Source organism: Brugia malayi (genome assembly GCF_000002995.4).
Source record: "Brugia malayi strain FR3 genome assembly, contig: Bm_v4_Chr1_scaffold_001, whole genome shotgun sequence".
Taxonomy (NCBI): Eukaryota; Metazoa; Nematoda; class Chromadorea; order Rhabditida; family Onchocercidae; genus Brugia; species Brugia malayi.
Window position 1 is genome coordinate 629,654 of NW_025062475.1, and position 18,286 is coordinate 647,939.

Genomic DNA, 18,286 nt, shown 5'->3' on the forward strand with positions numbered 1-18,286 from the left:
TTAAATATTATATTCATGAGTATTAAACGATAATCAATTGTTAAGATGATAAAAATCCTTCTTTGAACATTACATGTCCAAAATTTGAGAAAGGGAATATGAGAGAATTAAAATTAGATAACCTGAAATTAGTAGTGAATAATTCAAGTGATAGTTATTCTGCAAATGAACTTCCTTTCATTCCAATTCAGAAATAGAAAGTCTTCAAACTATTCCACTGATGAGTTGTCTGTTTGTGTATACGGAAATAAGGTCAAATGATTTCTGCAAGAGTAAATTTTGAATTTAGCTAAACTGAATTGACCAAACAATTCGTAAACATCAACAAACATAATAAATCTATAGTTAAGCTCATTCGATCAGTTAGGAACATTACGACTTTAAACAATTTTCAAAATATAATTCAATAAATTTATTGCAATTGAAAAATTTTCATCTAAAAACGAATCCATAATTATCCATAATTAAATGCATATTGTCTCGATTTTCTTTTTCATGTAAAAAAAAAGAACAACTTGAATGAATAAACGATCGAAAGAAAGATTAAACATACTACAAATATTATCGATCCTAGGCATGTTTATTTTACAGCTTCATTTTATTCAAATATTTATCTAATAAAAAAACTATCCTCCTTTATAAATTTGTAAACTAATTACCCTAAATAACTTATATTTTTTAACTAAGTAAAAGATATGCAAATTTCCATCTGAATCATTATCGTCATTCCATTCCTTCTTCTGAATAAAACTTATATTTTATTCATTATATTATATAATCGATTAATCAACGTTATGAATTACACTTATCTGAAATTCCCGTACAGCGAAAATAAATGAATACAGAAAAGAAACAAACAAACTATCCTAATCAACCGGATTAACAAAAGAGCAAGGAATAATCCGGATCATAGTACCTGAATAGATTCAGCACATCTATTATTGCTCGTCCAAAAGTGAAATATCACTCGTCCAAATTGGTTAGTTGAATGTTTCCGGTAAAGGGAGATGTGGTGCTATCCGGTTGTTCGGTATCTTTTCTTTATCGGTAAGTTAGAGGTTTATTCAGGAAATGATTGCAGACAAACTAAACTTATATAATTCATTAAAGAATTTCTTGAAATTATATAATTCATTAAATAATTTCTTGAAAATTAAAAAAATGCGATGAAATGAATTTTCGAATGTTTATTTTTAATTTTAATAGCTATTGTAAGAGATCATCAAAAAAAAAAAAATCTGTCAATAATAAGCATTAAATAATTTAGGATTGATTATTTGACAAAAAAATTTGAATAATAAATATGTGTGGTTGAAAATTTTTAAGTTAAAATGATTGTGAAAAAGTGTAGAAGTTTTTTTTTTTTTTTTTTTTGAACGATAAGAAAATTTATGACAGTTAAACAATTTAACTGTTTTTTATTCATTTTCCACTTATCATTTCATTCATTTTACCTTTCCATAATAGTTGCAAATAAAAGTGATAAGATTATTGACAAAATTTTTTCTGTTCAATTGAAGTGTTTGAGAACGGTCGGTTCTTTAATTGATCATTTTGAATTAAAATGGAGAAAAATAAACGATTAATAAGTTCAATGGAAAAGATGAAGCTAATGAGTAAGGTGTGTTCTGGATGTGATCATTTGATCGATTACTTTGTTTTAATTTGAGACTTTTTCACATTGCAAATTTTCATTTAAATTCATTGAACGATTGCTTTGTTCAGTTATTTTTTCTTTTTTTTGATTTTGATTTTGAAATTATTTAAAATGATGTGCAAATTAACTGTTTGAAATTAATCCATATTTTTATTTCGTTTTTATTCTGGACATTTTAGTGGAAAACAAATGGAATATTGTCTAATTTACGGGATGAAGAATCATCAAGTCATGAAGAGATTGATTTAGATTTACCAAAAAAGAAAGTTAAAAATGGTTCGCCTAAAAAAACAATCGGAAAATCGGGTGAAAAAATTGAGAAACAAATAGATCAAAAAATAGCTGAGATTTCTGAGAAGAAGCACTTTGATTCCAAAGAATCCAGTTCTTTTTCCGAAGAGCATATGACAGGAAATCTTGGCTTCAGAGAAACAACTCGAAAGATTTCTGGCTCAAGAGATTTTTCAAAAGAGATTTCAAACTTTAAGGAATACACAAAGGAAAGTCAAAATGGACACACGAAAAGCGAACCAAAAGAATCTAAGTATATTATTAGCTCAAGAAGCTTAGGAAGTACAGAAGGAATAGAAGATGAATCAATTAAATTCGACAAAAAGGTTATATTCAGATTAAGTACATCAGACGATTGACACTATCAGACATTTCAGTTGACAATTGAAATTTAAACAATTGTCGCAGAGACACAAATTACAGTTTACACTTTTCTTTTTTAGAAAGAGCACACTGTGAGCGAAGTAATTCAGACGAAGAAAAAAGCATCAAAACGAAAACCGGTAGAACTTTTATTAATAATTCCGAGCGTAGTTCACTTCGAACAAAAGGCATAAAACAGGGATTGAAGTGGTAGTACGGAATAGTAAATCGGAAGTCCGAAATAAATGATCTCCTGTAAACAACTTCATTAATTCTGCAAAAAGAAATATATATATATAAAAAAAAAAGAAAAGAAAATGATGGATTCCTTTTAGAGACCTTACTATTACAATGATTTGTTGGATGGAATTCCAGAAAGTCTTCGAAGTACGAACGACGATTCATCACAGGTTAAAAAAGAAACTTTCTTTAGTTTCATTTTCGACTATTTGCAAAAGTAAGCATATCAGTAAATAACGCTAAAATTCTGTTTGTACATTAAGACTAAAGCTTAAATCAAGTTTTCCTGAAGTTAGTTTAAGAATTCAATATTTCAAATTTAAAGCTGATCATATACGCTGATATATACCGATGTCAATATAATCAAAATTAGTAAATGCTAGAAAATTATTAAAGAGTTATTGCTATTTTCGTATTACATGTATTATCATTTATAAATATACATTAAGCTGATTTGATATGTTTTTTTTTTTTTTTTTTTTTTTTTTTTGTTTTTGATATGTTAAAGCAAAATATATATCATTCTTAGAGATCATATCCCTATAGTAGGACAATTCCGCCAAATCTTAGAGAGATGAAACTGACAACGCCAATTAGACAAAGAACACCGGTATGTTTATACTAATAGTTTTATCTTTTCGCATTCATCTTTTATCTCTAAAAATTTCAAGCAATTACTGAATTTGAATGTTTTAATGGAAAATTTTGAATATCACTTGAATTTCATAAAATTGATATAGCATTTTTTTTTAAAAAAAAAGGCTATACAAAGTTTTTTATAGCGTCCTTTTTACTACAATGAACTATTGGATGGTGTAACGGAAAGTCTCATAAACTTAGAGGAATCAAAAACTTTTGGAGTAAAAGATTTTAATCTTCCATTGATACAATCACAATCTCAAACAGAAGAGCTATCCAGAGATAGTCGAACTGTTGATGATGAATCGAAGGTAAAGCTTGTTCCAATAAAATGGACGAATTAACTAGGATAATAGAATAATTTTGAAGATTGAACATGAAAATTGAAATATTAGATACCGATGGAAATATCAGGTCATTTACATTTTGGAAATTGCTTGTTGATTGGATACTCAAAAGACTGAAAACCTTAATTTTACAGTTGCGATTCAAATGATTAGAGTAATCTTGACTCATAATTTTCCGTTTTCAATATCCAGCATTTCTGTTTTGGATATATTTTTGATATTTGATATCTATTTAGACTTATTTATTATTATTTTTCGAATAAGAAAATTAATCGTTATCAGAGTAATAACGCATAGACAATTTTTTTAAATAATTTTGAAAGTTTTACTACTAGTAAATAACTTTAAGGTAGCAGAATAAATTTAGATGCTTCAATTTGAAATTGTTCAAATTTAACAAGTGAAATTATCATTTTAGGAAAGCGAAATAGATTCAGCTCAGGGAATGCCAACAGAAATGGCTGGTAAGTTTAATTTGCTCAAAGACGTTACATTTGTTTTCAGTCGGATAGGTGATTGTTTATTTATCTAATTATTATTATTTATCCAAAAACAAAAAGAAAAATATATCTTTTTGCTTTTTTGTTTTGTTTTGTTTTTTTTTTTTGTTTTTGTTCTTGTTTTTGATCATTTCATCAATAGCAAATACCGCCTGTGATCGCTTAAGCCATTCGAAATTTTATTGAATTTATTTCAATGATTCTTCAGCCATTACCCACAATTATTTCCATAAGTTTCTTAATTATTTGAAAATTTAGAGAACTAATAATCTAATTAAATCTTAAAAAGTTTATGTAAATCTCAATTCTTTCCTCAGAACATTTAAACAGTTCTAAATGAGGAAGAAGAGGAAGAAATTAATTAAATTGGGAAAGTTTCTTCACTTTAGATAGAAATATTGCAAAGGATGCATTAAGTGCTCAAAAATTAGTAAAAGGTGAAAATGTGATGGATTTCACATGCAATTATATTTTCTCAAAGAAAGATCTAGAAAGAGCAATGAAATTTGAACATAAATTTTTATGGAAACAACAACAACATATTTCTAATTTTTGCCAAAGTGAAGAAATGGTATAGTAATAGTTTCTTCATGTTTTATTTACTCCATTTAAAAAAAAAAAAAAAAAAAAGCATAATTAAATAATTTCGTTTTTATTTTATAAAAATAATTAATATTTCATGTGCAAATTCGTTTTTCTTGGCAGAGCTTAATTCAATTCAAATTCAAATTCATTATTAAAAGATCCTTTCTAAACATATATTAACAATTTAAATAATATATAGTATAATCTGATAATTCGAAAAAAAAATCTCTTCCAATCTTCATGTTAACTTTAAAAGAAATGAATAGGATATTCTTTATAGAGTTAAAATGATCGATTACTTTATTATTTTAATAATACTATAATTGTGATTAATTCAAAATAAAACAATAACTTCTTTCTTAGTTTAATTTTAATTTTAAGAATGACGGAAAGAATCGATCACCGACTGTGGTTAACTTTAATGAAGGTGCTGTACATTTGCTACCAACATTAACAAATGATTCACGATATATTCATGCATCACAAATTAATATTCCGTATGGCAATTTTATCATCGCACAAGTAAATTCTGTTTCAGTTGTTTCAGCAAAGTTTTCCAAAAGTTTCAGTAAAAAAAGTTTCAACGAAGATTTCCGGACAATAATTGATAATAATAAAATAATAACAATGTAATATAATAATAATAAAATGATAACAATGTAATATAATAATAATAATAAATAATTTCAATGAGATAATTTGAATAAATAATAAAGCACGAAGCATTAAAATTAGTTATATATCAAATAAAAATATTGATGATGTATTAGTAAAGATGTTTATGATTTGACTACAAAATATAATCAAATTTTTAATTAAGCTCTATTTTTATTTTTCCTAATTCTTTTCATTCTTATTTTTTAAGCTACCTATGTTTTTGCTAAATCACTATAATACACATAGTGATTTGTATTACTACTCTAAAATAATTAATATTTTCATTGCATAATGATTCATTACTTCCGTCTCAGTTATTTTCTTATAAAAGTTAAGCATGAAAAACAAAATTATTTGAAATTTTTGCTAAAAATTAAAATATTATAATCTTTCTTGTTAAACTAAAGATATTCTCATCCTAAACTTCAAATGAATCATTGTAGATTAATCATTTCTAAATCAAGTAAAACTTTCCATTCTAATTTTTCATTGAATTATCATCAAGAGAAAAATTCCAATCATACTTAGCTGATTAGTATTCTTAATATATTATAATTCTTTATTACTTTTCCGATTTTATTCTTTATTACATTTCCGGAAATGATATTAGATGAATGATTTTTGCAGGGTCCAACAAAACAATCACTGATTGATTTCTTTCGGATGCTATGGCAATGTCATGTGCGACTAGTGATTTGTTTGGATCCACTTACTGATCCAATGACTTGTTATCCATATTTCAGTTTTAAAAAACAACAATTAGTTAAGGTCATTTTCAATGACTCATTTCCTCATCAAAATAACACAAAAAATAATTTAATTTTACATTTAAAACGATGAATAATAACAATAATTTAATTTTTTAAAACGATTTTTGATCTCTGCATCAAATGATTGATTGATTGATCGATTGATTGATTGATTGATTGATTGATTCACTGTAAATAATTATTATTCCAGGTAAGGGAAAGATTTTCTCTTGAGACTCGAGAAATTATCGATACACCTGTGGCAAATTTATTTGTTTATGAAGCCGTGCTTACAAATATGGAAATTAGAAGTGGTAGTAAGTGATAGGATTTATTGCTACAACAATAATTTCAATTTTACCACTTCGAAAAGCATTATTCTTTCTTAGATCAAAAACTTAGAAACAAATAATGTTGTTGATTGTAAATATTTGTTAAAACATAAATTATTTATTTACCTATGCAATAAAGTTAAAAATATTTTACTTCACTAATCATAGATACTATTATAATATTTTTTAATTAATTTTTGAAAATTTAAAATTGAAATGAATGATATAGTTTTGTGATCATCTGCAAATTCTACGATCATTCTACAATTTATATTCATTTCTTTCATTCAATTAATCGTAAAATTCTATGATGTAGTAAATTTATTTAAACTAATTTGCATATTATTTTAATTTAGTAAATAAACGATGCATTCATATTATGCGATATGATGAATGGACAGATGAAAAAGCAATATCATCGGTGCTATTAATTAAAATGATTACTGTTATGGAAGTAATAAATGAAAAAAGAAGAAAACCAATTGTTGTTCATGGTAGTTATGGTATTCGAAGGAGTGGTATTTTTGTAATTACCTCATTGCTAATGAGACAGGTATGCTCATCGAATAAATTTATATCACTTTATATATATATATCTTTTTTTTTTTTTTTATTTTTGTAAATTTATATCATATTCTTCCACAGGTTGATAACATTACATTTAAATTCACATTCATCATATTTTATTTTATAGATTATAACATATTTCATTTTATTTTATTTTTTATTTTTTTTTTTTTAAAATCAGATCACGGAGACACATCGTATGTCAGTCTTGAATGCAGCTATAGCGGTGCGCAAATGTCGTTACGGTGTTCTGCGATTCTTGAAAGATTATCGTTTAGTACTACAAACTGTTTTATGTTATGCAAAGCAATGTAATTTGATTAAAAATGAAAGAAAATTTATGGATGCTATAAATGTAAGTAAGGATTAATCATTGATCTAAGTTAATGAATTATTATTTAATTTAATAGTATGACAAAAAATGAGACATATGGTAAAGCAAAAGAAAGAAATAAATTGAAGAGAAGAGTTTGACACAAATATTACTTTTATAATTATTACTGTTTAAGTCAGCATATTTGTATGGTAATTAAATAATCAATTACATATTTAAAAAAAAAAAATGGAAAAAAAGAAAAGTTGAAAATTTGGTGTTATTGCAGATTTTGAAAGGAAACGATGATTATATGTGATAGCATATTTGGATGCAATTTATTGGCATTTATTTCATTTGAATTTAACACTGCTTAACAAGAAGCATAAAATGAAATTCTTGCATTAGCATTTTATTACATTTCTTTAATTAAGTACTCCAAAAAAAAAAAAAAAAAAAACGAAAGAAAAATTATTAACTTTTTAATATATAAATGTTGGATATAAATCACTGTAAATTATTTCAATGAAAGAAAAAGTCTGATTAGATTTTTTCACAAAATTCAAATTGATAAGCATTGTATCATTGAGTAAATCAATTGAAGTTGATTGTTCAATTGCATATCCACCAATAATAGGTAAAGTGATACCAATTTTTGGTACTATGGTACCAATCCAAGAATTAATTACTTTTATTGTTTTCATAAGCATATTAAACAATCTGGAAAAAAAAAAAAACTTTTATTATTACCATTTGTGACATATTTTTTAATTAATATATTTAAATTTAAATTTATTACATTTAATACACTTACAAAGTTGGAAGTTGTCCTATATTTGCAGTAAATTCAATTATCGAAACATTTGCATCAACAATTTGAAATAATAATATTTGATCATGAAATGATGGTAGAATGGTATAACTGGTCATTGTTGCTGAAAGTTATATCAATCATTTCTTCAATTCTAATTTAACTAATTTTAATTTAACTAATCAAAGAGAAAGAAAAAAAAAAGAAAGAAAGGACAAATAGAATTACTTTAAAATTGCTTTAATAAATAAAAAATTGAAACTTACTGAACTGAGCAAATCCATCAATTTCATTTTCAAAATTTGGAATGAATAATTCGAATAATAATACAGCATTTACTGTAATACCATTAGGAGTTGTAGAATAAACAGGTGGTTTAATTGCATGTAAACGTATCGTTGCTGTTTGATTAGGAAATTTTGTTGCAAATATTGGAAATAAATGACCAATGCATAATTCATAAAATAAACAACTATAAAAAATAATTTAGATTAATTTTAAATTAGAATTTAGTAATTAGCAGGATTAATTGATAAATATTCACCTCAAAATTTCCAGCTAACCAAAAAAGAAAAAGAAAAAATGATAAATGAAATTACTTTCGAATTACTTTAATATCAATTTTACTCTTGTAATTAGAATTACTTTAGTACTTTTTAGAGTAATTTTAATAATTATCATATTTGGACATTTTCTGATTTATAAACTTTGATAAATAATTGCAAAAAAAAAAATGATATAGAAATTTACTCATTCATCCAATCATAATAATATTTCAGTAATTTTAAAAAAAAAAAGATTGGTTGAAATTAAAAAAGTAAACATAACAATTCTAATATAAATTTGATTAAACTATGCTATGAAAGCTAAAAATTAAAAAATTATCATTTCATTCTTTTCAATGTATAATTATTATTAAATTAAAAAAATTGTTAATTAATTAAATATAACTGAAAAGAGTTTTAAATTTTAACTTATTCAATAATTCATAACTGTTACTCAAAAATCAAATATTTCTTTTTGGTTAATTTAATATCATTAATATGATTATTCAATTTAGTGTATTCCAGTAAAAATTAACTTACTTTGTTCTCAAAAATTTTGCAAATATTCCAGAATGGAAATTATGATCTATTGAAAGTATTAAATATTCATTTTCAAATAATGTATTAAATAATTTATTTGCAATATTATCCGATAACCAAATATGAAACATATGTTTATTTTCAGAGATATTATAGAAAGCTGTAAACAATTTGCAATGATTAGATAAACATATAAAAATATTATCATTAAATAATTTTAGTATTTTAAAAAATGTTTTAAAAGGAAATTAAATTTTTATTAATTAATCCTAAATTACCATTAGATGATGATTGTATAGTGGTATTAATTTTAATTAAACTTTTATTAATATATAATGAAGGTTGAAATGCTAATATCTGCCAAAAAGCATTAGCTTGAAGATAATTCTCTTCGGCAATCATATCTTCCTGTAATAATTTTGTTTTTTTTTTTTTTTTTATAAATTATATTTAAAAAAAAAAAAAAAATGAAAATGCAATTTCTTATTATTTAGTATTGAATAGGAAAAAAAAATTCTAACAGCTAATTTATTATATTAACATGAAATTGATGATAATATGAAGTTTTAACTTTTTTATCATACCTGAAATTCGTAATTAGTATACAAATTCCCGAGAAGTTTTGAGTATTGAGGAATGCGTAATATCATATCATTTACATTTGCAATCATTGTTTGATTCATTCTTTTGCAGAACTAAATGTAAAATTTTTGTAAATTTTTGAAATGAAGGAAAAAACAAAAAGAAGAAAACGAAGAAACTTTTATTTATAATAAATATTAGCTATCATTCATTATTAATAATACTAAAAAAATAATAATTTAATATTGATTTGAATATATTTATCAAATTTTATATATTTCAAATTAACAGTAAGTTTTTTTTTTTTTTCATTTTACTAATAATACATTAGCGCCATAAGCGCTTTTTTTTTCTCTGTCTCTCTTCACTTACCTCAGTGCTTATCTTTCGTACAATAATTTGTGACATTAAATTTTTCATCGTTGATAAAATATTTAATAAATTACTGTTTGAATGATAAACAACACTGATATTTCTAATATTCATTGCACATTTTCGTAATTTAATTAATGGATGAAGATTTCTTGTGAGTACATCCATTTCTAATTTTACAATAAAATTTGATGCATTAACATCTGCTTCACCGGTTACTGTTACCTGTATGAAAATAATTTCATTAATATATGTTTGTATTTTAATATAAATTTAAGTTTAATGCAATTTAAATTTAATTATTACCGTTTTGAAGATAAGTGGAAGAAATGTTGTAAAAAAAGAATGTGATTTCAATGAACCATTGGTAGCTTCAATGACAATACCATGCGGTGATTTTGGTTTCAATTTTAAATTTGGCGAAATAAATTCGCTAATAGTTGCATTTGTGATATTTATTTGTAATGATGGATCTGATAAGTCCATGAATGGTATCATAAAATTGCATTGTTGATTGAGCTACAAATTTTTAACTAATAATTTTAAATAATTGAAAAAAAAAAAAAAATGTAAATGAATCTTTTGTTGAATTTTAATCTATCATAAAAGAAAAAACGAATGTTTTAAAATTTTATATGAATGATAAAGCATTGTTAAATATTTAAAATAAAGCAATTTTTTGTTTTTGCAAATTTTACTTATTAAAAATTTGAAAAAAAAAAAAAAAAGATAACTGCTAACAATTTTGGTGATAAATTCACTGATAAATTCTAAACCCAAATTTGTAATTCTCATTTGAATTGTTGGTGTATGATTGCTCATTGATCCAAATTCAAATAATACTGTTAGTAGTAAAAGCCATAGCATTTTCTTCATTTCTAGGAGAAATGAATAACAAATTCATAAAATTTTAAATATTCAGAATTTTCATTTTATTTCAAGATTTCAAATTTTGATACAATAAAAGTTTATTAATTTCAAAATCTACTTTTCTTTAAGCAGATATAAAACAGTGGGATGTATTTTTAATTTCAAATTATTTGATCATATTTTAACAATCATTTTGCTATGGAATATTTGAAAAAAAAGAAATTAATGATCAATTCAATAAATTTATTTGATACATTACAGTTTTACAGCTAATTAATCATACAAAATGTCATTAGTAGATGATAAATAGAATTTAAAACAAAAAAAAAAAAAAAGTAATCCAATAATTTTTTACAAAAATATTGACAGGATGACAGTTCATTCCATTTTATCATTTAAATAATATTTCATTTTGATTATTCTCGATGAATGCTCTATCCATTTTCAATATTATTAAAATTACAAAAAAAAAAAAAAAAAAAAAAAAACAGAAACAAAACAAAATAAAAACTGAGAATTAGCTAAATTTATTTTTCATCTAACTATTCTGAATCGATCTGTGTAAATTTAATTACTTAAAATTCTTTAGAAAAATGAATTATTCGGTAATTCTTGAAATCAGTGGCTTTCATTTAAAAAAAAAAATAAATAAATAAAATGTCGCGGCAATTGTTTAGGTCAAGACAAAATGGTTGAAACAGAAATCTTCCTTTTTTTTTAAAAAAAAAAAAACTGAAATTGACAATTAGTGACAGACAATTAGACTTACTCAGTAAGACAATTTTTAAATATGATAATTTCACTGTGTTACATTCTTTAATATATTATTATTAACAAATTTACACTAAGCTATTGATATCATTAGAAATGACCACCTGTTTAGATCATTTGTCAATTAATTAAAAAATTATCACTGATAAATTTTCAACTTTTCCGCTAGAAAAAAGAAAGCAAAAAAAAAAAAAATAAAGGGGGCTAAATAGTAAGTAGAAATGATCAGTGATATCAACTGATGACTAGAAGATGATAAAGTTTAAAATTAATAACTAGGAAGTGATAAAGTTTAAAATTAATGACTGGAAAATGATAAAGTTTAAAATGTTGTGCAAATTTGAAATTTCAATACTTTCTCAGTGTACTTTTTACATTTTTACACTTTTTTTTGTAGTATAGTTAATCACTAAGTTTATAGTTATACGGTACTTATGCAATGCTTCATAAATATCAGATAAGAATGATAGGCGGAATTTCATTATTCTTATCAGTTTTGAGAGACAAGCATAAGATAAATGAAACATTTTCTTTTTTTTTTTAAATAAAATGGTGTTAAAATTAGGACTGTCTGCTGTTAAATCGTCTTATCAGTTTGGTATAATACCATAATAATGTTTCAAATGATAATAAATTTTTGAGCTTTTGATTTATTTTGATTTGAACTGAATCAGTTGCATTTTCAATTTGATCTATAAGACTAATTTGAATTTATTATACAGAAAATAAAGTTGTGATACTGGTTGAAATAGAAATTATAAATGAAATGTTACAGTCATTTTAATTGATCTATTGATAAACTGATAAATATTGATTGATAACTATTAGTAATTATATAAGCTATTGCTAGCATATGGAAAATATTATTTATTAATTTAAATTTTTATTAATTCAAAATATTATTTGTTAAAAAAAGATATTATTTATTAATTTTAAAAATTTAAATTGTTGAATTAATTTTTTTATATTATCATTAATTAATTGAAAAAAACTTTTAAACTTATGCAAAGTTTGTATAATTTTAACAATAATAGAGAAATTATTTTTTAGCAAACTAAAATTTTAAAATTTTAATTTCGACACATTCATGCATAAATTTCAATTTTGTTTACTTTGATTAAAATTTTTATTATCATAGTGAGAAAAAGCGTGAGAGGGAGGGAGAGAAGGAGAGAGAGAGGGGAAAAGACAAAAAGTTGACATTTTAGGATGGAAAAAAACTTTTAAAAAAAAAATCTCCTACAATAAGTTAAACTATTATTGTAAGAGCAAAATAATGATCTGATAGAAATCTCTGATATCTAAAAAAAAAAAAAAAAAGAAATTTGATAGATCTAGTAGAAAAGAAAATTCAATTCAATTTGAACAATTTAAATAATATTTAAGATGAGAGTAGGAAGCTTTTTGAATTTGCTAAGATTTAATTTAATTATATGAATTAATCAATTTAATTAGTAATAGTAATAATTTTTTAATCGAATTATTTCCCTAAAATTTTCAATGACTATCAACGCAAATATCATTTTAATGACTAAAAGCTTATTAAAAATTAATGTCATTTTCACAATCTAATAAGCTAATCTAAAATCAATATTTAATTAATACTTAACTTTTTAAAGTAATCAATATTCGATGATAATACTTAAATGAATAATTGAATAATTCTGATTTATCGCTCATCCTTGAATCATAACTCTTTGAAAGTTTATTAAAAGTATTTAACTTTTTTTTTTATAAAAAAAATTTTATCTCAAATACAAGAAACTTTGGGAATCTAAACAAACGATTATTTTTCATTTTCAATGAAATTCAAATTAGCTAACATTACAGTTTTGTTTGTTTCTATGTTTACATTTCATTTCATTTCATATTATAATAAAATTTTCCTAAGTGCTTTTATGAAAATTTTGATAATATAAAAAAAATTTATTTTTGAAAAAGTTTATTTAGAAAATTTTGATAAATAAGATTTAAAAAAATTTTGATACATTTATTACTAAAATTTTGATAAGTTTATTTGGAAATTTTGATAAATTTATTTTGATAAAACTCATTTTAAGTTTACCTCGATATCATTTGTTCAGGTGAAAGAGCAATTTTCCGGCATAAATCGTTTTTAAACATTTAAATTAATTTTTTTTTTCTTAAATATAAATCCAACTATATTTTGAGCTTAAATCACATTTTGATCACATTTTGAGCTTAGACATAGGTTTAGGCTTAAGTTTAGGTTTGGGCTTGGTTTAGGTTTAGGCTTAGGCTTAGGTTTAGGCTTAGGCTTAGGCTTAGGTTTAGGCTTAGGTTTAGGTTTAGGCTTAGGCTTAGGTTTGGGTTTAGGCTTAGGTTGGGCTTCGTTAACAAATTATTGGATCAACGCATATCTAAGAAATTGCTAAACTTTGCTTTATTTGAACTTTTTGTTTTTACGCAAATTGATTGGAACAAATTGAAGACTTTCATTTGCATTTGACAATGTCCAAATTTTTTTTACCATTTCGATTAATTTCGATTATTTAAACTTAGTTTGAAGCGATGTATGCTAGCAGCAAATATCGTTGTAATTCATTTTTTGCGATTTTTTAAAAGCCTAAAAATGAACTGAAATAATTTGCAATTTTTAAAAATTACTCTTTAGATGATAACATTTTGATATAAAATGATAAATAAAAAGTATGAAATAAAAATTAGCTAACTTAAAAAAAAAACTTCCAAAGTAATAGCAACTATTTAAATATTACAAAAGATTTTCATGAAATTATTAATTTAACTAACTTTTACTTTTAATTTTTTGTATATTTTAAATCAATGCTTGTTTTTTTTTTTGAATTTTCCTCTCTTTTAACTACGAAATTTAAAAATATTTGAATTTAAATCAATCGCTACATGGCAATTTTTTTTTTTTTTTTTTAAAAAGTAGAAACGATTTAAAGTTGTCGATGCTAATTTGCATATCTATTTATTTGTCATCTTATTGTTTGCTTCTTGAATGTTCCTTTCATTTAGAACAAAATAACTTAGAAAAAATAAACTTATACTTATTTACCTTTCTAAAATATTGTTTAGGTAAGAAATTATTTCATATTGTTGGTGGTAAAGTTTGTTAAGTATTATTACTTGTGCAGGAATTATAATTGAGTTATGGGTTTAATTTGTTATAGCATTTTATCAAATTTATAAATCATTAAATGAAATTACTTTCAAATGTCTCAAAAGGTATCTCAGGTAAAATTTATTAGCAAAGTACGAATAATACCCTCAAAATATGTGCAAAAAAAATGAATATTATTGAAGAGGAATTTATTAACAATTTGACGTTGAAAAAATTTAATTAAATTAATTAGTTATATCTTAAGTGGTAAATTTTTATAATTACTCTAATCTCAACTAAAAATTGACAAATATTATCACAAATGCAATTATTAGTCTTATTTTTTTTTTTTTTTGATTATTAAAAAAGAAATGGGATAGCAAGTGGTTCTTACTTAAACTTAGAATAATATTTAAAAAATCCATTTAAATTTATAGGATCATTTTATATTATTTTTTATCCTATTGTTTGCTTCTTAAATGTTCCTTTCATTTTGAACAAAATACCTTAAAAAAAATAAACTTATACTTATTTAATGAAATCAAATTATTGTGATAATATAAATTACTTGTAAAAATGACAATGATCGATGTGCTTTTAATTTTTTAATTACTTTTGAGAAATTTAATTTCAAATTTTGAGTAAATTTTATTTCATTTACTATATAGTTAAGCAATTATAAGTTTAAAATAACATTGTCATAGCCAAGTTTGATGCAAAAGTAAAATTTTATTATTTTTTTTTTTTGTTTTCTAAAGATTTAGATGAAAAATTTCTGTATTTCATAGATAGAGCATGAAACTTTTTTAAAATAACTTCTACCATTTAACTTTTATCATTTATAAAAGTATAAAAACTTGTTGAAGAATTAATTGAAATAAATTTTTATTTTTAGTTTTTAAATATTTTTCTATTAAAAAACATTTGTTTGTTTTATAAATATTTTAATTGGATGATAAGATATTGTATTAATTTTTTATTTAAAATTTGTTTAATTCTTAAACATTTCAGTTAAATGATAAAATGTTATGCCATTATTTTTGTACTATGATTAAATTTAATGCTAAAGATTAAATTACTACTAAATTAGCCACCTGTTTACCTTCTATGAAATCATTTAATTTTTTGTTTACATTTGTAAATCATAAACATAAATCTTATGCAATAACTGATTGACTGTATTGTAATCTTAGTAAGTAACATTTTTCTGTTTACATTTGCCAAAATCTGATATTTTTCATATATTTTCTATAACATAAATACTTTTATTGTATCAGTTGAATAACTTTTTGTTTACTCATTGGCTTATCACTTTGAGTGATAAGCAAATCAGTAAACACAAATGAAATACTAATTGATTCACTAACAATTTACATTTTTAAAAAGTTTTGCACCATAATATTATCGCTTCCTTTGATGTAATTTATGATGCATGCTGCAAGCTGCAAATTGCAGGTTGCAAGCACTTCTTTTTTTTTTTTTTTAATTTATTATTTATTTGATACATTCGTTTTTTTTTTTTTCATCTTTTTCATAGCATTATTTCATTATATATTAATAATTTAGTACCATTTTATATTTTCAATTCAAAATCTAAAAGTGCATAAAAGAGCTTTTCATTTTAATTCTATTTCAATAGTAATTTTTAATTTACAACTTTGTTTTCGATTAAATAATGATTTAGCATCATTAACATATCAGTGAATAAAATGCATTAATTAATTCATATTATTTGAGTAATTAATTAATTAATTAATTAATTCATCCTATCCTAAAATATTTTGTCTATTTATTATTATGAGTTATCGTTCATTGTTAAAATACCGAAAATTTTTGATCAAATAATTTCAACTTAAAATTTACACCATTTTTGAGAAAATACAAAACAGTTCCTTGGATTTTTTTAACAATTTCAATTCCAATTCAATTTTTAATACATTTCAAATAATTTATTTTAACAATAAATTAGCTTCTTTTGGACATTTATTATATAAAGAAATTGAAAGGAGAGAGACAGAGAGAGAGGGAGAAAGAGAGAGGGAGGGAAAAAAGTCTTTTCCTGCTTTATAATTCAAAATTTATCATAATTTTAGGACAAGAAAGAAAAAAAAAATGAAAGTTTTTTTGGTGACAAAAAAATCTAAACAAAAGATAAATTTTCTTATGACACTAAAAAGAAAGTTTATAATAAACGAGGTAAAGAGAGAGAGAGAGAAAGAAAGAGAGGGAGAGAGAGAAAGAATTACTGAGAGTAGGAAAAGCAGGGTAAGAAGGACAAGGCAGGTCAAATTTAATTAATATTACAAAAACTTTACGAATCGTTCATAATCTTCAGAATGTTCCACTTTGCATTCATATTTCATCGTCCTCTAACATTAGTCTTTCGAATTAACTGTAAAATTTGCTATCTTTTCATCAAAATAATTTTTAAATTTAAATTTATATTTTAATTTTTACAAGAAAAAAGAAAATTTCATTTTGAATTTATTTATAGGATGCAAAAAGTTCGCAATTATAATAAATTCATTTAAATACATTCGAAAGGTCAAATGAAAATGCGCTTTATTTAACAATTACAACATTGAAAATGACATATGAAAATGAATATGCTACATATAAATGGTAGAATTTATTATACTTTTAAAATTTTAAAAATTTTTAATTAAATTAAAAAAAAAAAGAACAAAAACAAAAGAGAAGAATTATTCAATTATTGATGAAATTTAATTTTTTTGTTTTTTGTTTTTTTTTTAAACATCTTAGTATAAGCCATCAAAATATTGGAACACTGTTATCAAATGTCAATTTAAATGCGACAATTGCCACTTTGTTTGGTTCAAACTGTCAAGTAAGAATTTTTTTTTTCATAGCATTTTACATATTTCAATTTCATTTCATTTTCATCCAAACATTACTGCAAACATTTATGCTGTATTTATCTAACTTTTATTAATTAAAATTAATTAATGGAACAAAAAAAAAAAAAAAAAAGGCACAGAAATTACAAATTAGAAAAATTTAATTTAATATTTATAGATATTAGCGGCAAGCTTTATTGAATTATTGGAAGAAGATTTTGAAATGATAAAATGGAAAAAAATTGCTGATGGTTTAATATGTTTTATTTATGATTTCAATCAAAATGTTACATTTTTGAATCTAATCGAACCAATCTGTCCACAGTCAAAATATATCATTCATAAATGGACAATTATCTTGCATGAGTTTTTTTTTTTTTTGTTTTAATTTTAAAAAAAAATTTTTTTTTTCTAAAAATCTCATTGAAAAATTTCACTTCCCTCTCTCACTTTTTCCTATCGATTAAATTTAATTCATCAATTTTTTTTTTTTTTTTAAATTCATTAATTATTTAATTTAATTCATTAATTGGAGAAAATTATTGCAGGAAATCAACAATGATAATTGAAAAGATAAGTGCAAATTTTATAGTATTATATGCAGATGAT

At 23.0% G+C, this 18,286-nt stretch overlaps 2 protein-coding genes across 2 annotated transcripts; one reads left to right on the forward strand and one right to left on the reverse strand.

Moving 5' to 3' along the window:
* Nucleotides 1-1,564: 1,564 nt before the first annotated feature.
* Bm7856 (Uncharacterized protein) lies at nucleotides 1,565-7,559 on the forward strand (the record flags this gene model as incomplete). The annotated part of the gene is made up of 14 exons (XM_043076130.1): nucleotides 1,565-1,621; nucleotides 1,837-2,274; nucleotides 2,392-2,451; nucleotides 2,647-2,721; nucleotides 3,081-3,161; nucleotides 3,334-3,501; nucleotides 3,956-4,001; nucleotides 4,427-4,608; nucleotides 5,004-5,144; nucleotides 5,907-6,047; nucleotides 6,240-6,345; nucleotides 6,717-6,913; nucleotides 7,109-7,282; nucleotides 7,530-7,559. 14 exons carry the CDS (start codon nucleotides 1,565-1,567, stop codon nucleotides 7,557-7,559), a joined length of 1,896 nt encoding a protein of 631 aa, XP_042932064.1.
* A 163-nt stretch (nucleotides 7,560-7,722) lies between these two features.
* Bm795 (Uncharacterized protein) lies at nucleotides 7,723-10,912 on the reverse strand (the record flags this gene model as incomplete). Its single annotated transcript, XM_043076131.1, has 9 exons — nucleotides 7,723-7,960; nucleotides 8,055-8,175; nucleotides 8,318-8,523; nucleotides 9,137-9,296; nucleotides 9,415-9,544; nucleotides 9,721-9,831; nucleotides 10,091-10,315; nucleotides 10,397-10,609; nucleotides 10,832-10,912. 9 exons carry the CDS (start codon nucleotides 10,910-10,912, stop codon nucleotides 7,723-7,725), a joined length of 1,485 nt encoding a protein of 494 aa, XP_042932065.1.
* Between the last annotated feature and the right edge of the window lie 7,374 nt (nucleotides 10,913-18,286).